Source organism: Drosophila montana, unplaced genomic scaffold (assembly GCF_035044405.1).
Source record: "Drosophila montana isolate Dmon_TW-CO22-7 unplaced genomic scaffold, ASM3504440v1 contig_3394_1, whole genome shotgun sequence".
NCBI lineage: Eukaryota > Metazoa > Arthropoda > Insecta > Diptera > Drosophilidae > Drosophila > Drosophila montana.
Window position 1 is genome coordinate 128,662 of NW_026998277.1, and position 26,189 is coordinate 154,850.

General features: G+C 36.6%; 1 protein-coding gene across 1 annotated transcript; it reads right to left on the bottom strand.

Annotated features, from left to right (window-relative positions):
- Positions 1-108: 108 nt before the first annotated feature.
- On the bottom strand, positions 109-23,262 carry sff (sugar-free frosting). Its single transcript, XM_064691160.1, has 16 exons — positions 23,230-23,262; positions 14,808-15,232; positions 14,644-14,738; positions 11,792-12,018; positions 11,575-11,725; positions 9,467-9,682; positions 5,525-5,724; positions 5,246-5,470; positions 4,709-5,184; positions 4,460-4,618; positions 4,232-4,398; positions 983-1,087; positions 849-924; positions 620-792; positions 385-515; positions 109-327 (listed from the first exon to the last, which is right to left on the bottom strand). Exons 2-16 carry the CDS (start codon positions 14,893-14,895, stop codon positions 243-245), a joined length of 2,574 nt encoding a protein of 857 aa, XP_064547230.1. The 5' UTR covers positions 14,896-15,232; positions 23,230-23,262; the 3' UTR covers positions 109-242.
- Between the last annotated feature and the right edge of the window lie 2,927 nt (positions 23,263-26,189).

Here is a 26,189-nt window from a genome sequence, read left to right on the forward strand (position 1 = left end):
TTTTTAAAATTTAAATTATTTTTTTGTTTGATTTTATAAGAGCATGTAAGATTTTCAAACAATTTGCAAGTTGCACCATTATTGCTTTCATGTAACTTCTGATGTAAGTATTTTCAAAGAATTACAGCTTCAATTTATCATTTGTTCCATTTGATGACTTAATTTTAATAAAGGGTTTTATTTTGTGGTAGCTTAAAATAAATATTTTTGGAAAAAACGTAACTAAATCAGAGAAATAATTCTCATGCAATTGCACTCCCGGACATCGTTGTCGCCTGTCTATCACTCTGCAGCTTACGGTTGCGGTCGTGTTCAGCTGTTTCAGAACTGTGGGAAACTTATAATAAATAGTCGTTCTATGTATTAAGATTGGGCATCACTTACTTTGAACGCACTGCAATTGGACTGTCAGATACATCCACAGCATTAGCATTGTTGTTATTCGTCGTCGAAGCCCGACGTCCACTTCCCGATTTGTACGAAAATATTGAATCATTTTCCAAATCATTTTCAATCTGCAAAGGACAGTCATCAGCTTGATAAGATTGCTTTTATGATTGTGATTGTCTGTATTCAAGTGCCTTGCACTTTTAAAAAAGATATACACAGTAAAACTCACCACCTGTCGCTTATAAGACAATCGTTCGCTCGACACAGAGCCACAGGAGGAGCTTTCTGAGACCGCTTGAGTGACTGAGGCTACTGTTGGTGGACTGCTTGGACCCGGAAAACGTTTAGAACAGACCTGGGATTGTATGTGCTCGCAAATTCGACGAAAGCGCCTAATGTTGCCTGTATACAAACATTTCTGTGAAAAATTGTTATAACTATTTTTAAGATTTACTAACCTGATAGCAGTGTAAACGTTAAAGCAAATAGCATATCTGCAATATCACCTTGTTTACATATGGGACTAATGTCAACCTATTTAAAAGAAAATTTAGTATTATTTAGGAGGGGGCTATCAAAAATGCTTACATACCTGAAATTTGACGTGACGTTGAAACATAACTGATCCGTTTCCGTTACGCTTATACTCCACGCGGAAAGATGTGGGTGAAACTACACTATGAGATAATTCAGCCATCTGTAAATGTTATCAATTTCAATATAGTTAATAGGATATAGAAATATAAGCAGACATCAACTGATTTACTATTGCTAATCGATTAAGTTCGTATTGAATATTATACCCTGTATTAATTGATTGGTAAAACAAAGAAGAAGAGTGCTCTAGTCGGGAGTGCTCGACATCATTAACCTTCTATTAGCAAAACCAGGAGAAAAAAATCTTATTTTCCACATATTAAATAAGTAAAAGGATACAACAAACAATATTAAATAGAGTGCTCTATTCGGGAGTGCCCAACTGAACCCTGAACCTTCTACTACCAATACCAAATGCAGCTCGAGCGCTTGTTTTTTTTAAAGAAATAATTAAGATAAATTAAAACAAGTAAAAGGCTCTAGTCGGGAGTTCCCGACTAGGGGATACCCAGAACACTCATCGTCCAACACCAAATGCAGTTCGCGCTACGCGCTCGTTTGCTTCAGCAGTAATAAAAATAAATTTAAAAAAGAAAAGAAGTGTCTGGCGATAGTCCTCGAACTCGTAATATACCGCACTACTTGCAACCGCCTCTACTCAACAGCCACACCATGAATTAGGGAATTAACAACGGCTTCAGTCAAAAGATACAATTGATGATATTTGATTTTTGAGATCTTGCTCGTGAGACTTAGACGGAATAGCACGATCTAGGTTTGCAGCATGAGCACCTCTAGTGTAGGGTATATCAAGAAGGCGCTAGACAGAACTCCCGACTCGGGTGTACCCGAAGCCCACCGCTAAGATGCCGTTAGAACACTCAAAATTCTTTCTGTACATACATACATACATAAACAAAAACGTACTAGGCTAAATGTGAATGTACGTATACATACACGAGCACTTATGCTCGTAACGGCAGCTTTGGGTTGGGTTCAGGGAACATTTGAACATTTGAACAGATATCAATTTAATTTGGCATACATATATATTTTGACATACATACATACATATGTAGCTTATATTTAACTATTAGTCTATTTTGCTAAGTACCGTTGTATTCAACAAAGCGAAAATTATGATGAAAGTGAAGTGCACATTAATAACTGTAAATATGCGAAATATTTTGTCTTCCTGCCACCAAACAACGACTTTTGCAGCGGCAAAAGTATTTTGACATCAAGTGATTAAGTTGTTATTTGGCGAGTTCAAATTGTTATTAAAGATGTTTTTGAAAAATCTTCCTTATTATTTGATAAACCCGTGATTTAAATATTAAAAATGGTACATTGATTAGAAAAGAAATTGTGACAAAATATAACTTGGATATTTCCGTAATAAATATCGCTTACAAATATATGTAATTTGTCACGTCAAGCTACATATATATTATGAAACCAATAAAAATAAAACCCTAAATCAAATAACCTATGTACGACGAACAGGCAGAAATCGAAAGACAAAAGCTGATGCAGACCGTCTTATCGTCGATTTGTCAAAATATATAACACCAAAAGCTGTGGACTTGAAGTGGAATAAGACTGCATTGGCGATTAATATATACCTAACAAACCTTGCATCACCCCTAAAAATAAAATAAAGCGTTTGGAATTCGCGAAAAGGTATGTACATCATCAAGCCTGCTTCATTTTAACGCAATGTCCTGTGGGCGGATGAGAATAGTTTTGAGTTCCACTCATCACACCGTTTTTTATAATGGTGTGAGACTTGATTCCCATTAACGGTTCAATGAACCAGAAGCAATGTCTAAGAACATTAAACGATTTTGTGTTTTCCTTCGGCGAGAAATTGATCGGAAATGAATTACCGCATTTTCAAAAGAACTTGGGATGGAAACACTAGATTGGCCACCCCAAAGTCCAGATTTGAACATTATTGAATATGTGTGGTCGCCGATCTGACTAGGACAAGGGACGAAACGATCACTGAGGTCGCAAAGGAGTGGAAAACTATTACATTAAAGAACCTCCAAACCTTGGTGGATTCCGTTCCGAAAATCCTCCAAAAGGACCTAGCTCCAAAAGGAGGCTATATTTTTAATTAATTTTAGGTTTAAATTAAATTGATTAAACATAATATTATATTTAGTTGATAAACAACATTTTGTCAAAATACTTATGCCACCTATTGAATTTCTTTACTTTTAGTTTTGAATAAAAAAAAAATCAATATTATAAATGCAAAATATTTTGTAACTATAGTTTTATACATTATAGCTACCTATGATAAAAAAAAACAATAATTGTTGTCTCTTAAAATAGGACAGAATCTAAAAAGAAACTGATGCATCGCTATGTCAAAATATATACAAAACATGCAAAATATCTCTATATATAAAACTGTTTGTCCTGACTGACCCTGACTGACTGATTGGTGATCAACGCAAGAGCATGGAAGCTGACATTTGCACTGTAGTTACCTTATGTGATGTAGGTGCACATTGAGACGGGGTTTCTGGAAATTCCACCCGCAAGTGTGGAAGAATCGCGAAAAACGTTTGTATGCAACTTTTTTGATAACCATCCAATCGGCATCAAAATCATTTTTAAAGATCTTCGTTCAAATTCATGTGAGGGGTGTTTCGCACTTTTTGGAAAATCCATCCCTCCTTGGTGGAAATGATGGTCAAAGATTTGGTGAGTGACGTTTCGCCCTCAAATTCATTTCCAAGGATCTACATAAAAAATCATTTGAGGCGTGTTTCACATTTTTCGAAACATCTAAACTCCTTCGGTGGAAAGTGCATTTCACAGATTTTTTTTGGTGAATTTTAAGTTTTGTTCGATTTGCATCAAACTTATTTTCAAAGCTCTTTATAAGAACACAATGAATACGTGTTTCAGCGATTTGGGAAATTGCACTCGCAACAGTGGAAAATTGGCAGAAAACGTTTGTATGAAAGTTGTTTGCTTACCATCCGATCAGTTTCAAAATCATTTTCAAAGCTTTTTGAGAACATTGATTTTATAACATACGTGCCACGGGCAAGACCAGGAATTTCCCGCTAGTGTTCATAAGTATATACGGACAAGTTAAATTTCAGCATATGGGTAACGGATGTGTGTTTTAAGAATCGAATATTGGTATAATTTTGTAAGTCCGAATATGAGAATTGGAAAATTAAAGGTAGACTTAAAAATAAAAGTTTAATAGAAGGCTTACGGATAAAAATGCATGTATCAAATGCGCTTTGACGGTTGCAATAGGTTTGCCCTTCACCAATATGGTGAATGTTTCATCCTTTTCCGTTGTTATCAAGTTGCCAAACCAGGAGCGTTTGGTAAGCTCTGGCGATGATTCTGGCGTTAAATGCACCTCATCAGCGGAGACTGAAATAGAAGCAGCTTAATCAGTCTAAATACTATAAGCCAGAATATATTCCAAACTTACCCTGCATTTTCCTCCGATGGAAACGCGGACTGCCAAGAAAGCTGTTCTTAATGTTGGTGAGTCGGGTTTTCCACAGCTGCCCTCCAGGCGTATTGCAGGGCGAGCCTGGTATACCAGGATTACTATTGTTAAGCAACGGCGATCCATTAGGATTTACAACTATATACAAAAAAATATATATACATATAGTAAGTTTCTGCTTTCAAAGAAAAAGCTACCGCAAAGGATCTGTTGGTCATGCATACATACCAATGGCAATTGTCGGACCTGAGGTAGCGCGATGATGCACCGAGGGTAAAGCTGTCGCGGAATTGCCACACGAATCGCCCACCGGACTTTTAGACGATGGGACACAATCTCCACGCTCTCGCGGAGAGCCACCGCCACTGCGTTCCTGCGCTTGGCGAGCGGAATCACGGCGCTCAAGACGCGGCTCCCTGACGACTATCACATCGCCCTCAATGCTTTTCTGTGAGCTGTGAGATGGCGTTCGACTAACCGAAGGATGATGTACCGATCCGGAACGCTCTCGATCGCCGTAAGTTGAATGGCGTGATCCTGCTGCAGGCGAGGTTGGCCGCGATATCGCATTAGCCTGCTGCTGCGTTAAGCTCATTGGTGAGTTGCAACGAGTTGGACTATGATATGAAGAGCTGCGTACCGACGTTGACACCGTCGTTGGTGAGCGTCGTTGATGGTTACGTGTGCTGCTGTATGATCGAAAGCTGTAGACAGATTATAATAACAGTTAGTGGAGGAGCATTAAGAGGACTTCGACCAACTAACTTGAAGGCCTGTCGTCGCGGCGTCAATGGTGAACCCTCAGAAATCTGTCCGTAGCTGGGCGCACTAGTGCCATTAATACGACACTTGTCCAACCGCTTGCGTGGTGGATCTACTGCATCTAATTCGCTACGTGATTTTAGTGCAATTTCTTCATCATCCTCCAGTGCAGGACGGCGCCGCTTGCGCTCCAGAAGTAGAAAGTAAATAACCTTTTCGGTATTGTGGCTGTAAAGCATAATTTATGAACGTAATTGTAATTTGAGGACATTTAGGCAATACCTGGCGCTCAACAGTTCCTGTAACAGTTTATCTTTCTCCTTAAAGCAGCCCAGCGAGCATATGGCATTTAAAACATCCGGATCTACAGCGGTCGCTGTTGGTATGACATGTGTTTGCACCACCTCCATCATGGGCAGTTCCAACTCCAACTCACCTTTGCCACCAGCCGTGACCCAGGCATGACGATTTATTTCAGCCAACTGCAATGTGTACACATAAATTAGACAGGAGTTGTTATTAACATTGGTCTCGTAGACTATTATAGCTAGAAACTTGATACTTGAAATATATAGCTTGTAAATCAGGTTTAATTACTTGTGATTGGGATGCCGTGTTTTAAAATATGTGACACGAAAATGAAGTGCAAGTGCAGCCTATTAGCAGTCTGGCACCCACCCCCTTTGGCGTTTAACTCGATCCACTGGCCAGCTTTTGCACCTGGCACCCCCTGGATCTCTGCTCTCGCTTCCGGATGGTTACACTGGTCAAGACAGGCTTCTTAGCTGTATAGACAACTGGAACGCATCAGCGCAATATCGAGTTTTAGATTATGCTGTGAATGTCCCAGCGCCCTCGCATTGCGAGGTCTCATTATAGACAAGATATCTGAAGCACCACTGGCTTTATGCACTTCCCTGAAGAGCCGTGATATGACATATATTAGAAGCTCAATTCAACATCCGCTCCTTCTTATACATACATGGCTGTGATGCTAACTGCGCCAACCCCCCGTGTGCCAGCCTCCACCGGGTTACTGCAGTAATCAGCTGTTCGGTGCGTAATTTTTGCCTATGAGGCGGTCTTGATTGTGTGGGACTCCCTGAGATCTACTATATCTGGTTTCAGCTCTCAGGTCTTGATTTTCAATCAATCCAATGATTAGTTACCAAATTTTCCGATATATCGTGGTCAGCTTTCCCATCGTGAGTAAAAAAACAAAAACAATCGGCGTTATAGATTACACCATCGAATGTTTTCTTACTATAGTGCAAGTCCACCTTCATTAATGCTATCATGGAAGAGGTTATTCACTTTACCCTTTTTAGCAAATCCGGATTGTATATGCAAGGCTAAACAGAACATCTAAAAGTTTCTATACTTCCAGGAAAATAATTTCTGATCTTTACAATTCTATTAGGAATAGACATGGCAGCTGATCAATTAAAAATTTTGCTTCTCACCTCCCATCCACTCCATTAAGTTGCTCAAGGTCTGAGATAGTATTACTCGTCTGTCTCTTCTATTAATATCTTGTGCTTGTATTTCTTCTTCTAGCTCCCCCATTATTTCCCATTGCTCTCCCCTATCAGCTATCAACTCTTCCTACTCTTCTGGGCCTGACAATATTCCTAGTTGTCTACTCAATGAGTGTAGAGTTCACCCTCTTCGCCCATTGCTTTCCCTTTAATACTTTGTCTGCATTTCTTGGGATTCTCCTCCACCCTAAAGATGGGAAGTCTGATATAACTAATTATAGGGACATTGCTTTGCAAATTAGTTTTCTTCCCTGCTCATCAAAGAATTGGGCAACTACGACCAACGTACTTGAATTCAATGAGGCATTTAACACAGTAAGCCATGGTCTTTTAAATCGTTTTGGGTGTTATCTTGCCAGTTATACAATCGATAATACTCCATTGCAACGTAAGGATTTAGAGGTTCTATATCCAGACACTTCAGACTTTCAAAATGTTCTGAGTAATTGGAGCTGAGCGGTACGTGGGAAATTCAACCTTGCACAATGACCTCAGATAGCCGAGTCGGAACGCTAGCAGCGACGCTTCAATGCTGGCTTTATCGACATCAAAATTCTGTGCAAATTGTTTTTTGTAATGATAGCACAGAGAACTCGGATGAAAAAATGTTACTAGGCTATTTAAACAAGTCAACATTCGAACCATACGCTTTAAATATAGGATTGGTGATACACTAATCTCAAACTGATAATGAATTGATCTAAACAATAGTAAGAACATAGTTAATATCAATCGGTTACATAAAATGGTCTTATCAGTTGTATGAATAAGTTGATTAACCGAGTGTCCAAAAGCAACTAAGGGGCTTGTTAGATATTTGTATTTATGAGCTTAAAGGATCGCAAAAAATAACGCAACTTCTAATTTATTTAATATTCATCTTAAATGGATCAGTCGTTAGAAATAAGATAATGTCAAAAGACAGATGCAGAATAGTATAAGATAGGAGAATAAGTTACATGTTCAATTCTAGAAATAAGGAATTATCGATAGTATGAATTGTGATGAAAACCGCGGTCTCAAGAACTCGTTGGAAGAAAGTATTAAGTTAAAAGTTAAAGTATATAATATTATTATCTTAATGTATATAATATTATATATCAAGTATAAAGTATAAGAATAAATAATCAAAGTCATGGAATGTACGAAAAACCATCCTGACAAATAAAATCAAATAACAGTAATAGTTAACATGACAAGAACAAGTGTTCTCTCAAAATGGATAGTAATTAAAGCAATGAGAGGTCTACCATTTAATATAAAGAAGTTCTCCTGATGTTATCGATTGACAAGGTATTTAAGGGCGGAGAGACGTTTGGTAAATTAAAACTAAAATCTTAAAACATAAGTCATTTTCCCGTACATGATCAGAAACTTTAATGGATTTATTTCAAAATAGGTGTTGAATATAAACATTAATATCATAAGAATAAAGCATGTAGGTGCAAGTTTCTCAATTATGTCTATAAACAGAAAATTTGTCGAACAAATTTCGACAATCAAATGCGGTAGAATTAAACCAAGTTTCTGAAAGTAGATAGATGTACAAATAGGACAGAAGTGCAATCCATTAAAAGATTTTCAAGCATTGAAGTAGGAGAAGAGTTAGCTGGTGCTTGTAGGTATGTAAGGTGACAGCAAAGATCGATTTCGTAGAAAATTGAAATCTGCCCGTACTATCTTGAACTCCACGTATGTAATATATTTAAAGTCTATTGTATGATGAACCAAATGTTGGAATCAAGGTTTCCCATCAATGTTTTATTGTGGTAAAAAGCTTGAAGCCGAAAATTAAAATTTTATTATTAAAACTTTGACCCGCATTTTCTATCCAAAAGCATCGAAATTTGCGGAAAACGTATCAAATCAATTTTCACAATTTTTTCGCCAAAACTTTACAGTCGGGGATATAGTTTACAAAATCGTTGAATCACGAATTCATTTTTTTTTATGTAGGGCTTTAAAAATATGTTTGAAGCAAATCGGACAGATGTTAAAACTTCTCCCAAAAAATTTTGAGTCCTGCAAAAAGTGTGATTCACGTCTCAAATCAATGTTCGTATAAATTAATGAATTTAGAATGAAATTGATCCGATCTTATGGCAAAAAAAAAAGTTTCATACAAACGTTTTTCGCGATATTTATGGAGTTTCCCAACAACCCCTTAACTTTATAAGGTAACTACAGTTAACATTTAAACTTCTTAGTTATTTTGGTATGGGCTGTGCGTTGATCACCAATCAAGCAGTTAGGCAGGACAAACAGTTTTATATATAGAGAATACAGATAACTGCCTAAAGATGGATGTATATTTTTATTTCAAAAGATCTTAGCCCATTTTAGCAGTTGCTACTTAGTTTTGTAATACCTTTTTAATATGAGCAAAAAATGATCAATTCGGGCTAATATCTAGCTTTATATAAGGAATCAATCAAACATGAGCATGTATATAAAAACTTCTCAGCTTTTGTATAAAATCCGTCAAAAGAATATCGTTCTTTCTCTTTTTTCTTTCTAGCAGACCAATTTTCTCTGATAAAACTCAAATATTTAATAAAAAAAACCTTATTCTAATTGGTAATTTTTCATACATTCTTTTACTAGTCAGTCCAACAAACTCTTTTAAACATACAGATCAGACTGGTGACAGAGTATCTTAGAGGTTAATATTTCAATTGTAACTCACCGTTAGACGTCTATCTGGATTAACTTCAATCATACCACGTAGCAAGCTTTGGCAGTCGGGCGGAACGAAATGCGGAATATGAAACACTCCTCGCTTCACTTTTTCTAGCAGCTGGCGCAAGTTATCATCATCGAAGGGCAGCGCTCCAACCAGTAAGGCATACAGTATGACACCACAAGACCATACGTCCGCCTTGCGTCCATCATATTTTTCACCCTTGTGGCAGCAACGGAAAAAAAAAGTAAAGTAAATAAGCTATTATGATTTGTCAACACGGAACAATGGGAATATATTGAGCTTTGAGATATACATATAAAATGGGGACTAAAGGTTTTTCTAAATGCTTTCCAACCGTTAAAATGACGTCAAAAATTATTGTATCCACAATTTAAAAAAAAAAAAACTGACGAATAGTAAACAGCCTGATTAAGGCTACCCTTACAACAGCTCGAGCTTTCTTTCATTTATAAATACACAAAAACATACACCCTCACACACATAATCAAGCACGCAATTTATTAAAAAGAATTCGTAATAAGCATTGATTTTTAAAGAAAGAACTTTAGAACCAGAACTCCAACGAAAATGGAAGGCATGGTCAGTGTAAATGTCTGAACTGCACGGCCTCAGCTCTAGGCGTCTTAAGTGGGATCAGAAGCCTAAGCAGACTCCGAAACTGATGCACTGGGTTTATAGCGACGGCGAAAGTGGAGGCTTTCAGATGGAGTGTCGGGGGGAGACTGACTTAATACCTTACTGTATAAATTAATAAAACGCCCTGGATTATCCTGCGATAATAAAAACTCATGAAGACCGTCAATAAATTAATGAGATTTGGACAGTAACTGCAAGTGATTTACACTTAGGCGATTATGACGCGATATCGGCAAAATTAATCTTCATAAGACTGACCTGATTATTAGTAGTGAATTATTTGTTCATATAAGTAAAGGACTTGTAAGAATATAGCGAGAAATTAAACATATATTCGGAACGCCGAAGATTCAATACCCTCGTTGACATATGTCTTACGGAATTGTAGATGATTCATAATTGTAAACCTCGTAAATTCTGACTTGGTTGAAATTATCTTGGAAAATAGAAGTTTTGTTATATAAACCTAATTTCTCGACCGAATGTATCTCTAGTTCTATATAATACGAGCGGGTATACCACGGCCTTGCGTGTGGCGTGCATAAAATAAAATCTCTTAAAGATCTTTGTAAATGAGTTTGAAAACGATCAGACGGTAAACAACAAACGTTCATACAACAGTTTTCCGCCTTTTTACTACTGTTGAGGGTGAAATTTCCCAAATCGCTGAAACACGTATTCATTAAGTTCTTACGTAGAACTTTGAAAATTTGTTTCAACCAAATCGGATAAAACTTAAAACTGCGTCAAAAAATCTTTGAATCGCATTTCTACCGAGGAAGCTTGGATTCTATGAAAAGTGTGAAACACGTCTAAAATAATTTTTCAGATAGATCTTTGGGAATGAATTTGAGCGCAAAAAATATTTGACACCCATTTCCACCAAGGAGGGAGGGATTAAATATCTAACCCAAACTCGGCATTTATGAGTTTTACCATGCCTCCTACATGTATGGCAAATCTCATCAAGAGCGAAACACTATATCATATAGTTGTCATAGGAACGATCGGTCGAGTTTCGAGTTTCACTATTTTCACATATCTTTTTTTTTTTAGATATTTTTCTTTATTAAATAACTTGTAAGGTCGCCTTATGCGCCATTTGTATGTCTTTTGATTCCCACATATGTGAATCAGGATTATGTTTACAAGGGTATTAAATCTTCGACTTGCCGAAGATATTCTTACTTTCTAGTTCATCATCATCATTTAAATTTAGTAATTATGTGGTTATAAAACTCTCATTTTATTGGAATTGATTATCAAGATGATTTTGTGACAAAACATTTCTTTTATGGCTTCTGATAATAATATTAGCAGTAGCGTTAACTAAGTAGTTTGCTTTGTTATAAAATCGGTATGTTGCTAATGCGATCCAAAATTATTTGCACTTAGAAACATCAAAAAGGGTTCAATGGCAGTAATTTAAAAATTTTTACTTTTTCGAGACTCACCCGTATGACTTCTGGACAGGCATAGTGTGGGGATCCGCACGAGGTTTCCAACATGCTACCAGCTGGTTGAAGTGAGGCCATACCAAAGTCCGCTATTTTAATGTTATTTTTTTCATCTAGCAGCAAATTCTCTGGCTTCAAGTCCCGATGGCTTCAAGTTCAGTTGTGACAATAAAAAAAAATGAGTCGTTTTTTTTCTCGGTAATTTAGTACTTACCATATGGAGTGTGAATGACAGAAATCAAGCGCGGATATGATTTGCCTAAAAAACTTGCGCGCCTCCTTTGGCGTAAGCCGACCTTTTTTAACGAGATAATCGAAAAGCTCACCGCCAGAAACATGCTCTAATATCAGATACAAATATTTCTTGTTTTCATATACATCGCTCAGACCAAGCACGTGCGGATGATCGATTAGTTTCATAATGGCTATTTCCCGTTCAACCTTGAATAAACGGGATAGAGAATGCGAATTTTAATGCTAATGCGTAAATTAGGTTAGGTTAATGAAAGGCCTTGTCCTCAGTCCGAAGCTAATAACCGCTTGAGAAATATAGCAAAAGAAGTTAAAAGCTAGCAAAGCCTACGCCTACTTTATATGTTAACCCTGCAGCAGACTTGTGTTTTATGGTTTAAGAAAATCGATCATTAAATTTTTTTGGGCTCAACCGAATAACGCAGCATAAATTGATGACGAATCAGTATTTAAATCAAGAGCGTTCTATGTATACAGAGACAAAACTTAAAACCCAACATTTTTCAATCAGAAAGCTAAGAGTGAGAGTTCATACGTAATTACATAATTATAAAATATTTTTAACCGTTAGAGACATTGAGAATGTCTTTGATATTTTGAACTTAGTTTTGTATTAGTAATGGGGAGCGATTTACAAAAGTTTATTTATGGCAGAGTTAGGTAAAGCTAAGTAACCTTTGAATGAATATTTCTTTAGCTAGCAAAATCCCTTTAATCTGGATGGGGAAAACATTATAGAATATAATATTGAGGGCATTCCGGATTCATAGGTTTGTAGTTTGAGCGAGTCCTTCCTGTTTTGCCACTTTCGGTTTGAGTTCTTCCAATGGAACCCAGTTTCAATTCTCTCGCCAATAATAAGGGTGACAGAAATAACAATGGCTTACAATGGCTCTTATATAGTTAAAGTAAAAAAAAAAAACAAAAAACAATAAGCTGTGTAAGGGATTCGGGATCAGTATTTCTGTGCAACATACGGTAGATACTTCAAAATTGTATAAAATGTGTATAAAATTGCATTCATATATATGCATAGTCTACGTTCTCCCCCTTTCGACAAATGAACACCAATTTCTGTTAGGCATTTCCACTGATACGTATGTATGTGTGCTCATCTCGTCGACAGGGTTACAGCCATTCACGACAGTTTGCCATCCATCGGAACATTTGCCGTTCTGCAATTTGCGAGATACGGCTTGGCAAAGCGTTCGGCTATTACTCTCAATAGTCTTACTCTGTATTTGCAAAACAGAATGGAAGCAATCACTTATGGGGCTTTCTTGCAAAGAAGAAGGCCTTATATATTGTATACGCTTAGTGGCAATAGTCAACTTGACATATCCAAAAGAAGAATGGAAATTAAGGTTTTTCGCAGCAAATGAACCTAGCCCTTGTATTTTCTGCAAATCCTTTAGCCATCAGATCAGCGGTTGCGTTACTTTATCACAATTGCCTTGGGAGATCCCACATTGTAAAAAAATGCAAGTTGCAAGAAATGCATTATGTGTAGGGTACGTAATTGTTCACACCATACGCGGTTACGCACTTATTGAACGACTTCAAACCGCGTGTTACCAATTGCTTCGCAGCGCACGCTTACGTTAGATAAGGCTAATAACCGTGTGGCAAATTAGTGGCGAAAATTAGTGGCGATCAACAACCAAATTATTCACAAGGTTGAAACTCTTCCGCACATGAATCTTCTCAAAATTATTGGGCCCCAGGCACAATTTTAAGATCGCATATTAAGCCGCGAAACGGTAAATTTTAATTTTAATAACTATTGCTTTATTGCGAATGCCTCTAGACCACCCCCTCTATCCGTTTCTAGGGATTTTCCTTGGCTCTTAGATGTATGTACACTTCTTCTGGTGTTTGGGTACGGACCTCTATTATTATAAAAAGCCCAAGAAGATTAGTGTTACCATTCGGTAGAGCACATGAACCTGCCGGTAGACAGCACCAACTGAGTAAGAATTAATAGTACTTGCTACAGTACAGACTTCAAAGAAGTGCAAGTAACAAAGATGGTTATTTAGTGCAATGCATCAATGTAAATATTTCTGCAAGATATCAAGAAAGTGATTGAGTATCGTAAAGTATCAAAGATGATGCCGATGCTTTAAGTAGAGTTAAATAATTATTAAATTAGATATGAAATAAAACAAGCTCTATGGTCACATGAGTGGATTACTGCAGTTTGCCAGGTATTAAATTCAGGTACTTATGGAATTTTTATTTTTTTTTTTTATATTTAGTTCTGCACAAAGCACATTTAAGGAGTTCATCGTTATACCATTCAAGATGGCAACTAAAATAAATACCACAGCCCATAGGCAAGAACATTTTGTCAAGAAACCCATTAAATTAGTAAGTACATCGGGAATATTAAATTTTAGAAATAGCTGAAAAATTGACGTGGCCGCTGAGTCGAATATAGATTGTATAGTAAGTGAATCAAGTAAATCCAAATAAAGCACGAATGCAATCGAAAAGGTTGATGAACCTTGAATATGTTACAGGCCAACCCAAAGCAATTGACTAAGAAGCAATATAACTACATATTAGAAGCTGCCAAAGCCTTTCTTATTGTGTGTGACGACAAAGAAAACTGATTCAGATTATCTAGCTCACAAGTTACAGAAACAGTCAGATATATATATATACTTTATTAGGACGGAGATATCTGCTTCTGTTCGTTAGACATCTTGTGTCAAAATAATCTATAATGGTATAAATAGTCAAGTCATATAGAACTGATATCTGATAAAAAGAATCTTCAAGGTAAGTGGTGTGATGGACTGCAATACTTACCTTCATGAGCACTGATTCGCTAAGTTTCTCACGATTGATTATTTTAATGGCTACCTTTTTTCCAATCACACAATGTACGCCTAGCTTAACGAGACCTGACCAAAAAGAAGAAGTTTATTTTTAAAATTGGTAAAAAGAATTTAAAATTATTGTTGGCTACTTACCGGTTTGACCCTTGCCCAGTGTCTTCTCCAAGCGATATGGACCTACGAATTGACAGTTTTCCGCCATTACATTGTTCTCCTTTTGCATTTTGCGGCTTTGCTAGTTTAAGGCTGTAAACTGTTATCTATTTCTTACAGGCAGTGTAAGCTGGTGTTTGGCCATTCGCTCACACTCCTGGTGCTGTCGTTGCTCCTGCCTTCAGCTGTTGCTGCTAAGTTGCCGCATAGCCTCACAACAAATTGCTGGCTTGAAAGCCTTTAATAACTTATGTTCAAAGATTAATTGCTGTATTTATTGATGCCAGTCTATGCGCTCAAACTAGTTGTGAGTGCTAAGGATATCATTGATAATAATTTGTCATATACGTTTTTTACTGTTGTTATTTTTTCATGCGACATTATTCAAACAGTAATGGTAGTGAATTCTGCAACGGTAAAGAAAAAGTCTGTTTGCAATTAATTTGAATGCGATATAGACTCTGCTGATCTAAAATCCATTTTATCATATTAAAACAAGGAAGACTGCTCTAGTCGGGAGTGCACGACTTGGAGATTCCCTCAATCTAGCGCTGAGCTACCGTCACAAACATTCCCTCATACTTCTATACAGTCATACACAAAAATACACATACCCCGCTTTCTGGGCATTTGAGGCTGCGGCTATCGTGGGTAAATTCGATTCCTGTTGTCCGATTTTTTTTTTAAATTTTAAGATCATAAATATGGCATACAAATGCAAATACCAAAGCCCAAGACCATCACTACAGAAATTTTCTTTTACAATTTTGTACAATACATTAAATGATATTTATTCAAATTCATGTGTGAGGTGTTTCACACTTTTCGGATAATCTGTCCTTCCTCGTTTGAAATGGAGGTCAAGAAATTGGTGGGTGAAGTCTCGGGCTTAAATTAATTTCCAAGTAGCTTGTGAAAATTCATGATACGTGTTTCACACTTTTCAGAAAATCCTCGCCTCTTATCATAGATACGTATGCGTTCTCAAATGCAATCAACTGTATTTAAAGTTTGGCCAAGCAACAGGGATACTCTGAACCCATTGAATTCGAGTCATAAGTTTTGTGCAAATGTATGTATCAGGAAGAAAGAAAAATCTTGGACCCCATATATTCTTGGTTCGCTTCGATCTCAGAATCTATAAGCTAAAGATTTGAAATTTGGGATGAAGGTCCTACAAATGCTCGTCCCCCATTTCCAAGCAATCAATAACAATTGATATCGAAATCCCGTTTTTGATTAAATCTCTTGGATTTTAAGAGCTTGAGTCACCAACTTTTACTCCATCACGTAAAATAAAAAAAAAAATCAATTGGAACTGCCCATTAAATAAGGCCACAACTTCAATGCTGTTGTTTTTCTGAGAATATACGAATATTTTACAGTACAATATGATTTTCTGCAGACAAAGAAAGTCTAAATTACACACAAACATTAATAAATGATTCTTTTTTGAATTTTATAAATTGAATTAAAATTGCGATTATATTGTTTGCTTTGCTCTGTGTATGTGATGCTTTTTAAGTTAAATTCTTTTCCCTAAATTCGATTTTTGGTATGGCTGTGACGAATGAGGCGATGGCAAGTAGTTCAGTGGGTTGAAGTTGGTTGTGGGTTCGACACTGGAAGAGGGAATAGTACATTTTTAAAATTTATTTTCTTAGTGCTACATAAAACAAGCGCTAAGGTTCAGGGTATCACGTAGTCGGGCACATCCGACTAGAGCACTCTTACTTGTATTGGTAATTATATGAAAAACGGGAAAGTATTGGTATCTTCGGCAAGCCGAAGATATAATACCCTTGTAGACATTTTATTTCAGCGGATATGTGAGAACAGTGAAGCTCGTAAATTCTGAGTTCGATGAAAATATCTTCGAAAACAGAATATTTTGCCATATAAGAACCAACTTTTCGATCGACCTTTCCTATGGCAGCTTTATGAGTCGATGTTAATAAGACTTTGCGTATATATGAGGATCATAGTGGAACTTATAAATGCTGAGTTTCATCAAGATATCTTGATATACAAACAAGTAAGAGGTTCTAGTCGGGTCCGCCCGACTAGGGGATACCCTGAACCCTCTTCTTCCAACACCAATTGCAGCTCGCGCTACGCGGTTAGAAGTTATAAAAAAAAAAAACTTTTCCCTTGGCAGCCACACCAATAATTATTTAGCAGCACCGAAAACAATACAATCGCAATTGCAATGCTGTTGATAGCATTCAAAGCAGGCGCGCATGAATGTGTGTGTGTACATGTATACAGAAATTCTTGGAATTTGCGCTAGCTGCTGCTAAAACGTGCGCACATAACTTTTGTGTTTCTTAGCCGATCTTTATGAAATTTTCGACAGTACATCTTATTGTAGAATAGAATATAGAATATTTGTGTATTCTCAAATACTCAATTGCATATAAATTATGGCTTAAATTGATGGGCAATACAAGCTGGATAATTAACTTGATTTTTAGCTTTGCGGTGGTAGCGGGGAGGTGGCGATACGTACAAAATGAAAGATACTTGGTATATATATTCTATTCTAGAAGCTACATGTCAAGTTTGGTGACTCTAGCTCATGTTATTTACTAAAATTGCGGGTACTAGGGTACTAGGAGGACCTACAGCTAAAATTTCAAGTCTCTAGCTCTTATAGATTCTGAGATCCTTGCGGATGGAAAGAAGGACGGACGGACGGGCGGACAGACAGACGGACATAGCTACATCGACTCGGCTATTCATGCTGATCAAGAATATATATACTTTATGGGGTCGGAGATGCTTCCTTCTGCCTATTACATACATTTGCACAGAAACATTATACCCTTTTTACCCATTTTCAATGGGTTCAGGGTATAAATGTTTAAAATAAAAGAGCCTACTCCTACTTTTGGTGTCAAAGATGTCTCCTTCTATGCGTTAGACATTTTATGAAAAAATTGTAATCTTTCTACAAGGGTGTAAAAAACAATATTTAGCTTATTAGTACGTTTTTGAGTATAAGCGGTTCAAGCGTTCAATCGGTCATCGTTAATGAGCATTGTGGTCATGCCGACTTTTGCACAGAAAGACCTAACGCAGTTTGTTTTTATTCCCTGTACTCATTGAAATCGGGTAATGATCAAGTAGCATTCCGGCGTGAGAGCATTTGTCAAGTGTCCCTGTCGTTTACCATGAATCGTGCTTTGCTGTGCCAGTCGAAACATTGATAAAAACAAAAAACTGAACGAATTAAGCGCAAGAACAAAATATCTTTTGTGGCCCACGCGTAAACAGGTGATGCAACAGCGTTGTTTTTTCTTAAATATGTACAAATGTATACAATATATAATAACTATATTGATATAACGTAGGTGGTCGTTAAAATAATGACAAAAATACGGTCTTACTTAAATAGTGCTTTTATATAAAAGTGGTAGTATATTTCATCTCTACATACCCTTGTAGACATAAATACATATACACATATGGCCTTAAAGTTGTAAGCATGAAAGAGTACTATATTCGAAATGCCCGACTATCTTTAAACCTTGCATAGACCCGTCTTTGTGTTGCACGCAGTACATGTGCCGGAGCCGGCCAGATCTAGCCACTATATTATGAACGATCGGACGAAAAGTAGGTTCTTTTATGAAAAACTTTTTTGGTTATCCACATATCTTAACCAAACCAGGCTTTTATTATTTAAACGATGCTGCTTATATATGAGCTAAATCTTATCAATATCACAGTAGTATATTGTAATTGATAAATCTATTGAAAATATTCTATTTGTTTATATTTTCATCAAATTCATAATTTGCAAACTTCAAATTATGTTTACTTCAAAAATGTTTAAAATGATATTAAATCTTAAACTATCCTAACATTCTAGAATTTATATATATTATACCCTGAAATCCTGACTAGCACACTCTTACTTATTTTTTAAAATCCCTTTTCAAGGTTAAATAGCGTAAGCTGTTATTATAAGACAAGATTCAATAGCCTGGCATGTCCACAATGAAGCTGTATGATATATTTCTGTTAATCAACTCAATATGAATTAACCGATATATATATATATACACAATACAATATTGATATTTAGATCTTAAATTTACCAAAAAAAATATTTTTTTTCAAAAGCTGCTTTTGATTAACTTTGATATACACTGTGTGCAGGAAAAAGCAGTTTCATTTTATTCATGTTAAATTATGCTAATAACTAACAATATATCTTAGATCATTGTTCATATGGGATCGGAGTTGTATCCTTTCAGGTGTTACACATTTCGTTTCAAATTATAATACCGTCTGCAGGGGTATAAAAAGCGGAGTGCAATAAGAACTATGGTTAAAGAGAGTGAAAAGGGAAAGGTACAAAATGGAAGCGGAAACTAAACTGTTGACAGCCAAACGGGTTTAAATATAAGAGAATTCAAAATCTACGCATGCGTAAGAACAAAATAAAGAGTAAGTGTAAGAGAAAATGATAGAGAGTAAAAGAGCTTTTGCCTTTCTTTGGCGCACGAGCCGTTTGGGGTGGTTGTTGTTTGGCAGTACGTCGTGGGGTTACTTTTAACATTTTTAATGTCATTTGTCCGACTGCCCAACCTACCGGCAAGCCCATCGCCTTTTACCAGAATACTCCAAAGCTCTGGCTCTAGCGAATACCATTTTCCTTAAGGAACGTATTCGTATAGCTGCATGACACCGTCTACCGGTTATCCTATAGGTCATTAGTCGTCTATGTTTTTGTTGAAGTTGCAGTGTGAACACGATGAGAACTATAAAACCGTCCTCTTCGTTCCTCGATTACCACATGTTTTATTCAGTTTGCCATCATGTTGTGCAGGTTGAATGAGAGAGAACACTTATCTTCGGCACCAAAGACTGTATACCCTTAGAGGGGTTAATACCATCACAAAATATGGTGTAGTAGTCCAACGTTCATAAGATTTTACTTATGCATATACTTCCTCATTTAAATACACTTATAGTCATAATAATTAGTACACCGCTACAATCAAACACGTACACATTACCATTGAAATTTTAGACGTAGGTCCTCCTAGTCCCCTAGTCCCCGTTTCCAAGTAATCGATAAAAATCGATATCCAAATCCTGACTTTTGAGCAATTTTGGTAAATAATACGAGGTAGAGTCACCAAACTTGACATGTAGCTTCTAAAATAGTATATATATATGAAGTATCTTTCAGCTATCGCCACCTCCCCGCTACTACCTCATAGCTACAAATCAAGTTTATAAACGAATTTATTCCGCCCAACGATATAAGCCACAATTTAAATGCAATTGTCATTTTAAGAAAACATGAATATTTTATGGTACAATATTTTTTTTATTTTAATTTTTCTTTATTATACTAAAGCAAACGAGCGCGTAGCGCGAGCTGCATTTGTTGTTGGAAGAAGAGGGTTCAGGGTATCCCCTAGTCGGGAGCTCCCGACTAGAACCTATTACTTGTTATAATAAGTATCGATAATAACCTTCCCTTTTCCTTCCTTTTTAGTATATTGAATGCATTTCCCATAGTCTACGAGCTTAAGGAAGAGGGAGCACAACAGCTGTCCAAAGATGGTACTTTGCAGCATGCGTGTGGATGTGTGCTTTGAGAATATACATAGATATGTTTAAAAGAAATTCTTAATCTTCTACTTTTCTACTTGTCGCTAGGTATATGGTAGCTCCTATCTGAACCCTTTTTAATATAGAAAATGGCTACTAGGGTATTAGAAAATATCCTTTCTGTCTCGCTAATAGTTATTCGTGACTTATGCTTATCTAATTTGACTTGCTTTAGACTTTAATTTGATTTTCTTGGACATTGCCTGCTGTTTGCCATTTCCATTCATATACTCCTATGGCTTCTGATAAAGCCTCACCACAATTATCCTACCATTTTTGTCAACTATTATTGCATTGATTTGATTTTTGCTGTAAGGAAATGGCCCAAATGACGAACAAATCAATAATTTAGGATTCAAAGGAAATGCAAAAAAAATTATTATTCTTACCATATTTATTTACACAATTCTTCACTACCCTTTTCTACGAAACCTTTAAATGTCTTTAATCGTGGTCCGTTGTGATCTTGCCAAGAATTTTTTTTTTGTTGCTTTGTGCTAAATAATAAATAAGTTCATTGTTGATAAAATTTTCGTTATAGTTTCGGTTTTTTTTTTTATTTTTACGCTTTATGGTCATTTACCAAAAACAATATAAATTTTTTTAATTGGTTTTTACTCTCCTTCTATCGTGTGACGATACAGTAATACAGATTAAGCGGACAAATCTGTATTTCTAAGGAGCACTCTATGCAAAGGAGAATACCATCAACCTACTCTGAATTGTGCACTTTTCCACGATAAAGAAAAGGGTTATTAAACAGAAGCTTTATAAAAAACAAACGGCTGTAGAGAGCTTTTCGTCGCCTAACTGAATGAATGACAAGGGGCGTACTATCCTGGAACCGAAAAAAGCGTCATCAAATGATAACAGTAAGAGTGCTGTTGTCGGGGTTTCCCGAATAGAAGATACCCTGCACCTTCTTATAAATACTCTATGTGCTCAGAGATGCATCGAGCCTTAATAGCCAAGTCAATCCAACCATGTCCGTCTGTCCGTATGTCTGCACGCGTCGAACTCAGAACCTGTCAGAGCTAGAAACTTGAAATGTTGATCGTAATTCCTTCTAGTATCGCGTCATATTTTACTTCGTTTCCAAAATCGTTTCCAAGCAACCGATTAAAATCGATATATAAATCCGATTTTTTGAGAAATCTTCTAGGTTTTAATCCTGCAGCTGTAGCTTCGAGAAAAGTTTTAATAATAATCATGTTTCTTTCCTTTTATAGCTATTCCGCACATAGCTATAAATAAAATAAATAAATCAATTGGAACTACCTACCAATTCAAGCTACAATTTTAATGCTGTTGAGCATATAAGAATATTTTATAACACGATAGGATATACTGCTTGAAATTCATCAAGATCGGTTAAGAAACACAGAATATACTAAAGAAAACGTGTACTTCCTGTATATGGCAAGCCACGTGACTGCAAGCTCAAAGCTGTACAATTTCTGTATAGATGTACATATGTGTACACATGCACACACATGCATTCATACAAATAGAATTGCAATTGCAATTGCATCGTATTCCATGCTCTGCGTATGAGCTGTTATTTGATTTCAGTATTTTTTTCATCGAAACTGAGTTCTTGATATGACTGAGGGGTATGAGGCGTTCTGACGATTTAATTGAGTTGCACGTTCGACAGCGCTATAGGGTAGTAACTTTGTTAAATGCTTATACAAACAATAGCGTATCGCGAGCTGCATTTTGTGTTGATAGAAGAAGGTTCAGGGTATCTCCTTGTCGATACTCCTGACTAGACTTGTTAATTATTGGGCTTGTAAATCTAAACCACAAAGTAAACAACATACATTTTAAAATGGGAATATAAAAATAAATCTCTTTTTGGCAATTTATGTGGAGCCATATGTGGACTTGGCCGCAATATTTTTATGTCATTCATTAAAATATGCCATAAGTAGTATACAGGTGGAAATTGAGGTTGTCAAATATATCGAATCTATCAGTAGCAGTAGCAATTTGGTAAATCCACCTTTAAAACTAAATATTTTTATTTGATTGGTACTGACGGTCATATCAAGATCTATTGAGAGTTATAGGGTCTTGCCCACACTCTAGTGGGCGTGGTCCAAAGATTTTAACACTTTATCTGACGCGGATATATACACAAGTAAAATACATATATTGTAAGAATTAAATGGCTAGCTTCTATCGCGTAAAAATTACCTTCATAGGGGCAGGGAAACCGACTGAATAAAACCAATGTACTCTTTTCGACTTTGTGAAAAAGAGTATAAAAAGGGCAAGGGGTGTGCAAGTGTATATAACAGGCAGATGGAGGATTATATCTATTACACGTATTCGATTATTCCCCCGCTTGTGTAAAATCCATAAATATCGATTTCCAGCGCAAGTTTGTGGCGATATTTTAGTTAATTTGGATGCCAGAACCAGCTTAGTTGGTAAATAGGTTCTACCAATACAAATACCACCCCCTCCCCTTTCCTTTGTCTTAAGAGAAAAAACACTTATTTTAACCAGAAAAGTTATTTAAAACTAAATTTTCAAGTACAAGCTGGACTAACCAAACACTGCCGCTATGCAAGGTACGCAGCTGGCGGCGAGTGTCTTTAGTAGTCCGACTCTCTGGACAGCTTGTTTTGTTTTCATTGCTGCGCGTAGTTTTGATTATTTTAAAATCGATTTGCACAAATGTCTATAAAAGAGACAGCAAAATCGGGGATTAGGAAAAGCTGTTGTACACTTTGTTATTTACCGAGTGGCAACATTTTCCGCTTACCTCCTTGCTTACTGGTGGTCTTGCCAATGGTTGGGTCATTGTAGCTGTGTACAAATCACTTCCGGATGAAGATTGTCGTCGCGTCCATACAATGCAGTTATTAAAAAAAAAAAAAATACGTCACTCAAATTACTACTCCTAACACTAACACACGTAGACAGAGCCTCTATGAATTATTTCTCTGTGTTGGCTACTTTTAGCAACTTGAGGTGCACGGCCACTCGACAGGGATGATTATTTTGCAGCTCTTTTATTTATTATATAATTACATTTGAAAACATTTACGCATTGGGCTCACAATTCTCAAGACATTTGCACTAAAATTTTACTGATTTTTTTTTTACACACACATAAGTAGCACACATTGGGAGAGGGGCAAAACTTGTGATTATTATATTTGCCTACGTTGCCGTTTTGCATATCCCTGTTTCTCTTCCGTTTCTCAAGTGAAGCGCACACGACAGTGGCAAACTTTGTCGAATAACTGACTGTCCGAGCTGATGGAGCCCTTTAAATTTTCGTAACTGTAAAACCTTGAAGTCTTGCATGGGAGAACATCATGAGAATGCAAGAGAGCGCGTAAAGTTAAACCGTTTTCTCTTCGCATATATGTATGTATATTTGTGATAGAGGTTGTAATTCTAGTGTGGCTGACTGGCTGTCTGGGTTGTCTTATCACTATAATATTTCGGGGGTTGTTCACAGGGTGTTGCAGTACTTATATACATATATGAGTTGAATTGAATCAACCGGTGACGGATTTTTGCTGCGCATGCGTTAATTCAGGAAATAAAAAAGTTCGCCCTAAAGTCTAAAGACTAAACTATTTTCCTTATTAGTACTCATATCGATTATTTTCGGCAGAATAAAACGTTCAAAGGCCAGCTAAAATCAAAATGATCTGTGTATTCTGAACTCACTGCGCATACATCAGTTACTGACTGGTTAAACTGTTTTCTTTTTCACATTAACAATTTGAAATGTAAGCAGCAATTTATTACCCTAGCGAGCATACTGCCAGATCGTTGAAAATGAAAATGTCTTAAATCGATGAAAAGGGTGGCTGAACCCTGCGTGTTATTAGCATGCAAAGTGGTCGTTTAATAACACTGTCAAAATCAAAAAAAAAAATTAATTTGTATGTAACAATGCCCTTAGTCTACAGTCTCCGACTCGGAGATACTCGAGTACCGTAAATTAATTTGTGAGAATTTTAACTAATAATTATGAACTTACAGAACCCTTGGCAATATCCGTCGAAGATTTAAAGATACTTACATAAGAAAACAATTCTTTGAATACCTAAAATTCTTATTTATGACTGCTTTGTGAGTTATTAAGCATAAACAAAATCTCCGTTTCCGATTTATTGTTTCGTAGAGATATGATATAATTGCTTGAGATTGGCAAGTGGTATGGTTTGTCTCCAAAACTTAAATATATTTTTTAAGTAAATTAAGAAAGCCTCAAGATTAAGCGATATCGGAAAACTCTTCTCACTTCATATACGCTTAAAGAGAAAATTATAATATTGTCATGAAATGTGTAGCACAAGAAAGAGACATGTCTGACCCAATCTCTATACATATATAAAACTGTTTGTCCTGACTGACTGACTGACTGACTGACTGATTGGTGATCAACGCACAGCCCAAACCGTAAGAGCTGGGAAGCTGAAATTTTCACTGTAGTTACCTTATGTGATGTAGGTGCACGTTAAGACGGGGTTTCGGGAAATTCCACCCGCAAGTGTGGAAAAATCCCGTTTGCATGTAACATTTTTGTTTACCATCCGATCGGGAAAGTCCATTCCTCCTTGGTGGAAATGGAGGACAAAGATTTGGTGGGTGACTTTCGCGCTCAAATTCATTTCCAGAGATCTATAAGAAAATTCATTTGAGACGTGTTTCACACTTTTCGAAAATTCAAACTTCTTCGGGGAGAATGCGACTTAAAGATTTTTTGGGCGAAGTTTTAAGTTGAGTCCGGTTTGCTTCAAACTTGTTTTCAAAGCTCTACATAAGAACTTAATAAATACGTATTTCAGCGATTTGGGAAATTCCACCCGCAACAGTGGTAAATTGGCGGAAAACGGTTGTATGAAAGTGTTTTGTTTACCATCCGATCGGCCCCAAACTTATTTTCAAAGATCTATGTTCAAATTCATTTGAGGGGTGTATCACACTTTATGAAAAATCCGTTCCTCCTTGGTGCAGATGGGGGTCGAAGATTTGGTGTTCAAATTTATTTCCAAAGATCTATAAGAAAAATCATTTGGGACGTGTTTCACATTTTTCGCAAAATCTAAACTCCTTCGGTGGAAAATGCATTTCAAAGATTTTTTTGGTGAATTTTAAGTTTTGTCCGATTTGCATAAAAGTTGTTTGATTCCCGTCCGATCAGTTTCAAAGCTTTTTGAATACATTGATTTTATAATATACGTGCCACGGGCAAGGCCGGGTTATACCCGCTAATCTCTATATATAAAACTGTTTGTCCTGGCTGACTGACTGGCTGGCTGACTGACTGACTGACTGATTGGTGATCAACGTACAGCCCAAACCGTAAGAGCTAGGAAGCTGAAATTTTCACTGTAGTTGCGTTATGTGATGTGGGTGCACGTTAAGACAGGGTTTCGGGAAATTCCACCCGCAAGTGTGGAAAAATCGCGAAAAACGTTTGCATGTAACTTTTTTGTTTACCATCCGATCGGCCTCAAACTTATTTTCAAAGATCTTTGTTCAAATTCATTTGAGGGGTGTTTCAGACTTTTAGGAAAGTCCATTCCTCCTTGGTGGAAATGGAGGACAAAGATTTGGTGGGTGACTTTTCGCGCTCAAATTCATTTCCAGAGATCTATAAGAAAATTCATTTGAGACGTATTTCACACATTCCGAAAATTCAAACATCTTCGGGGGGAATGCGACTTAAAGATTTGTTGGGCGAAGTTTTAAGTTATG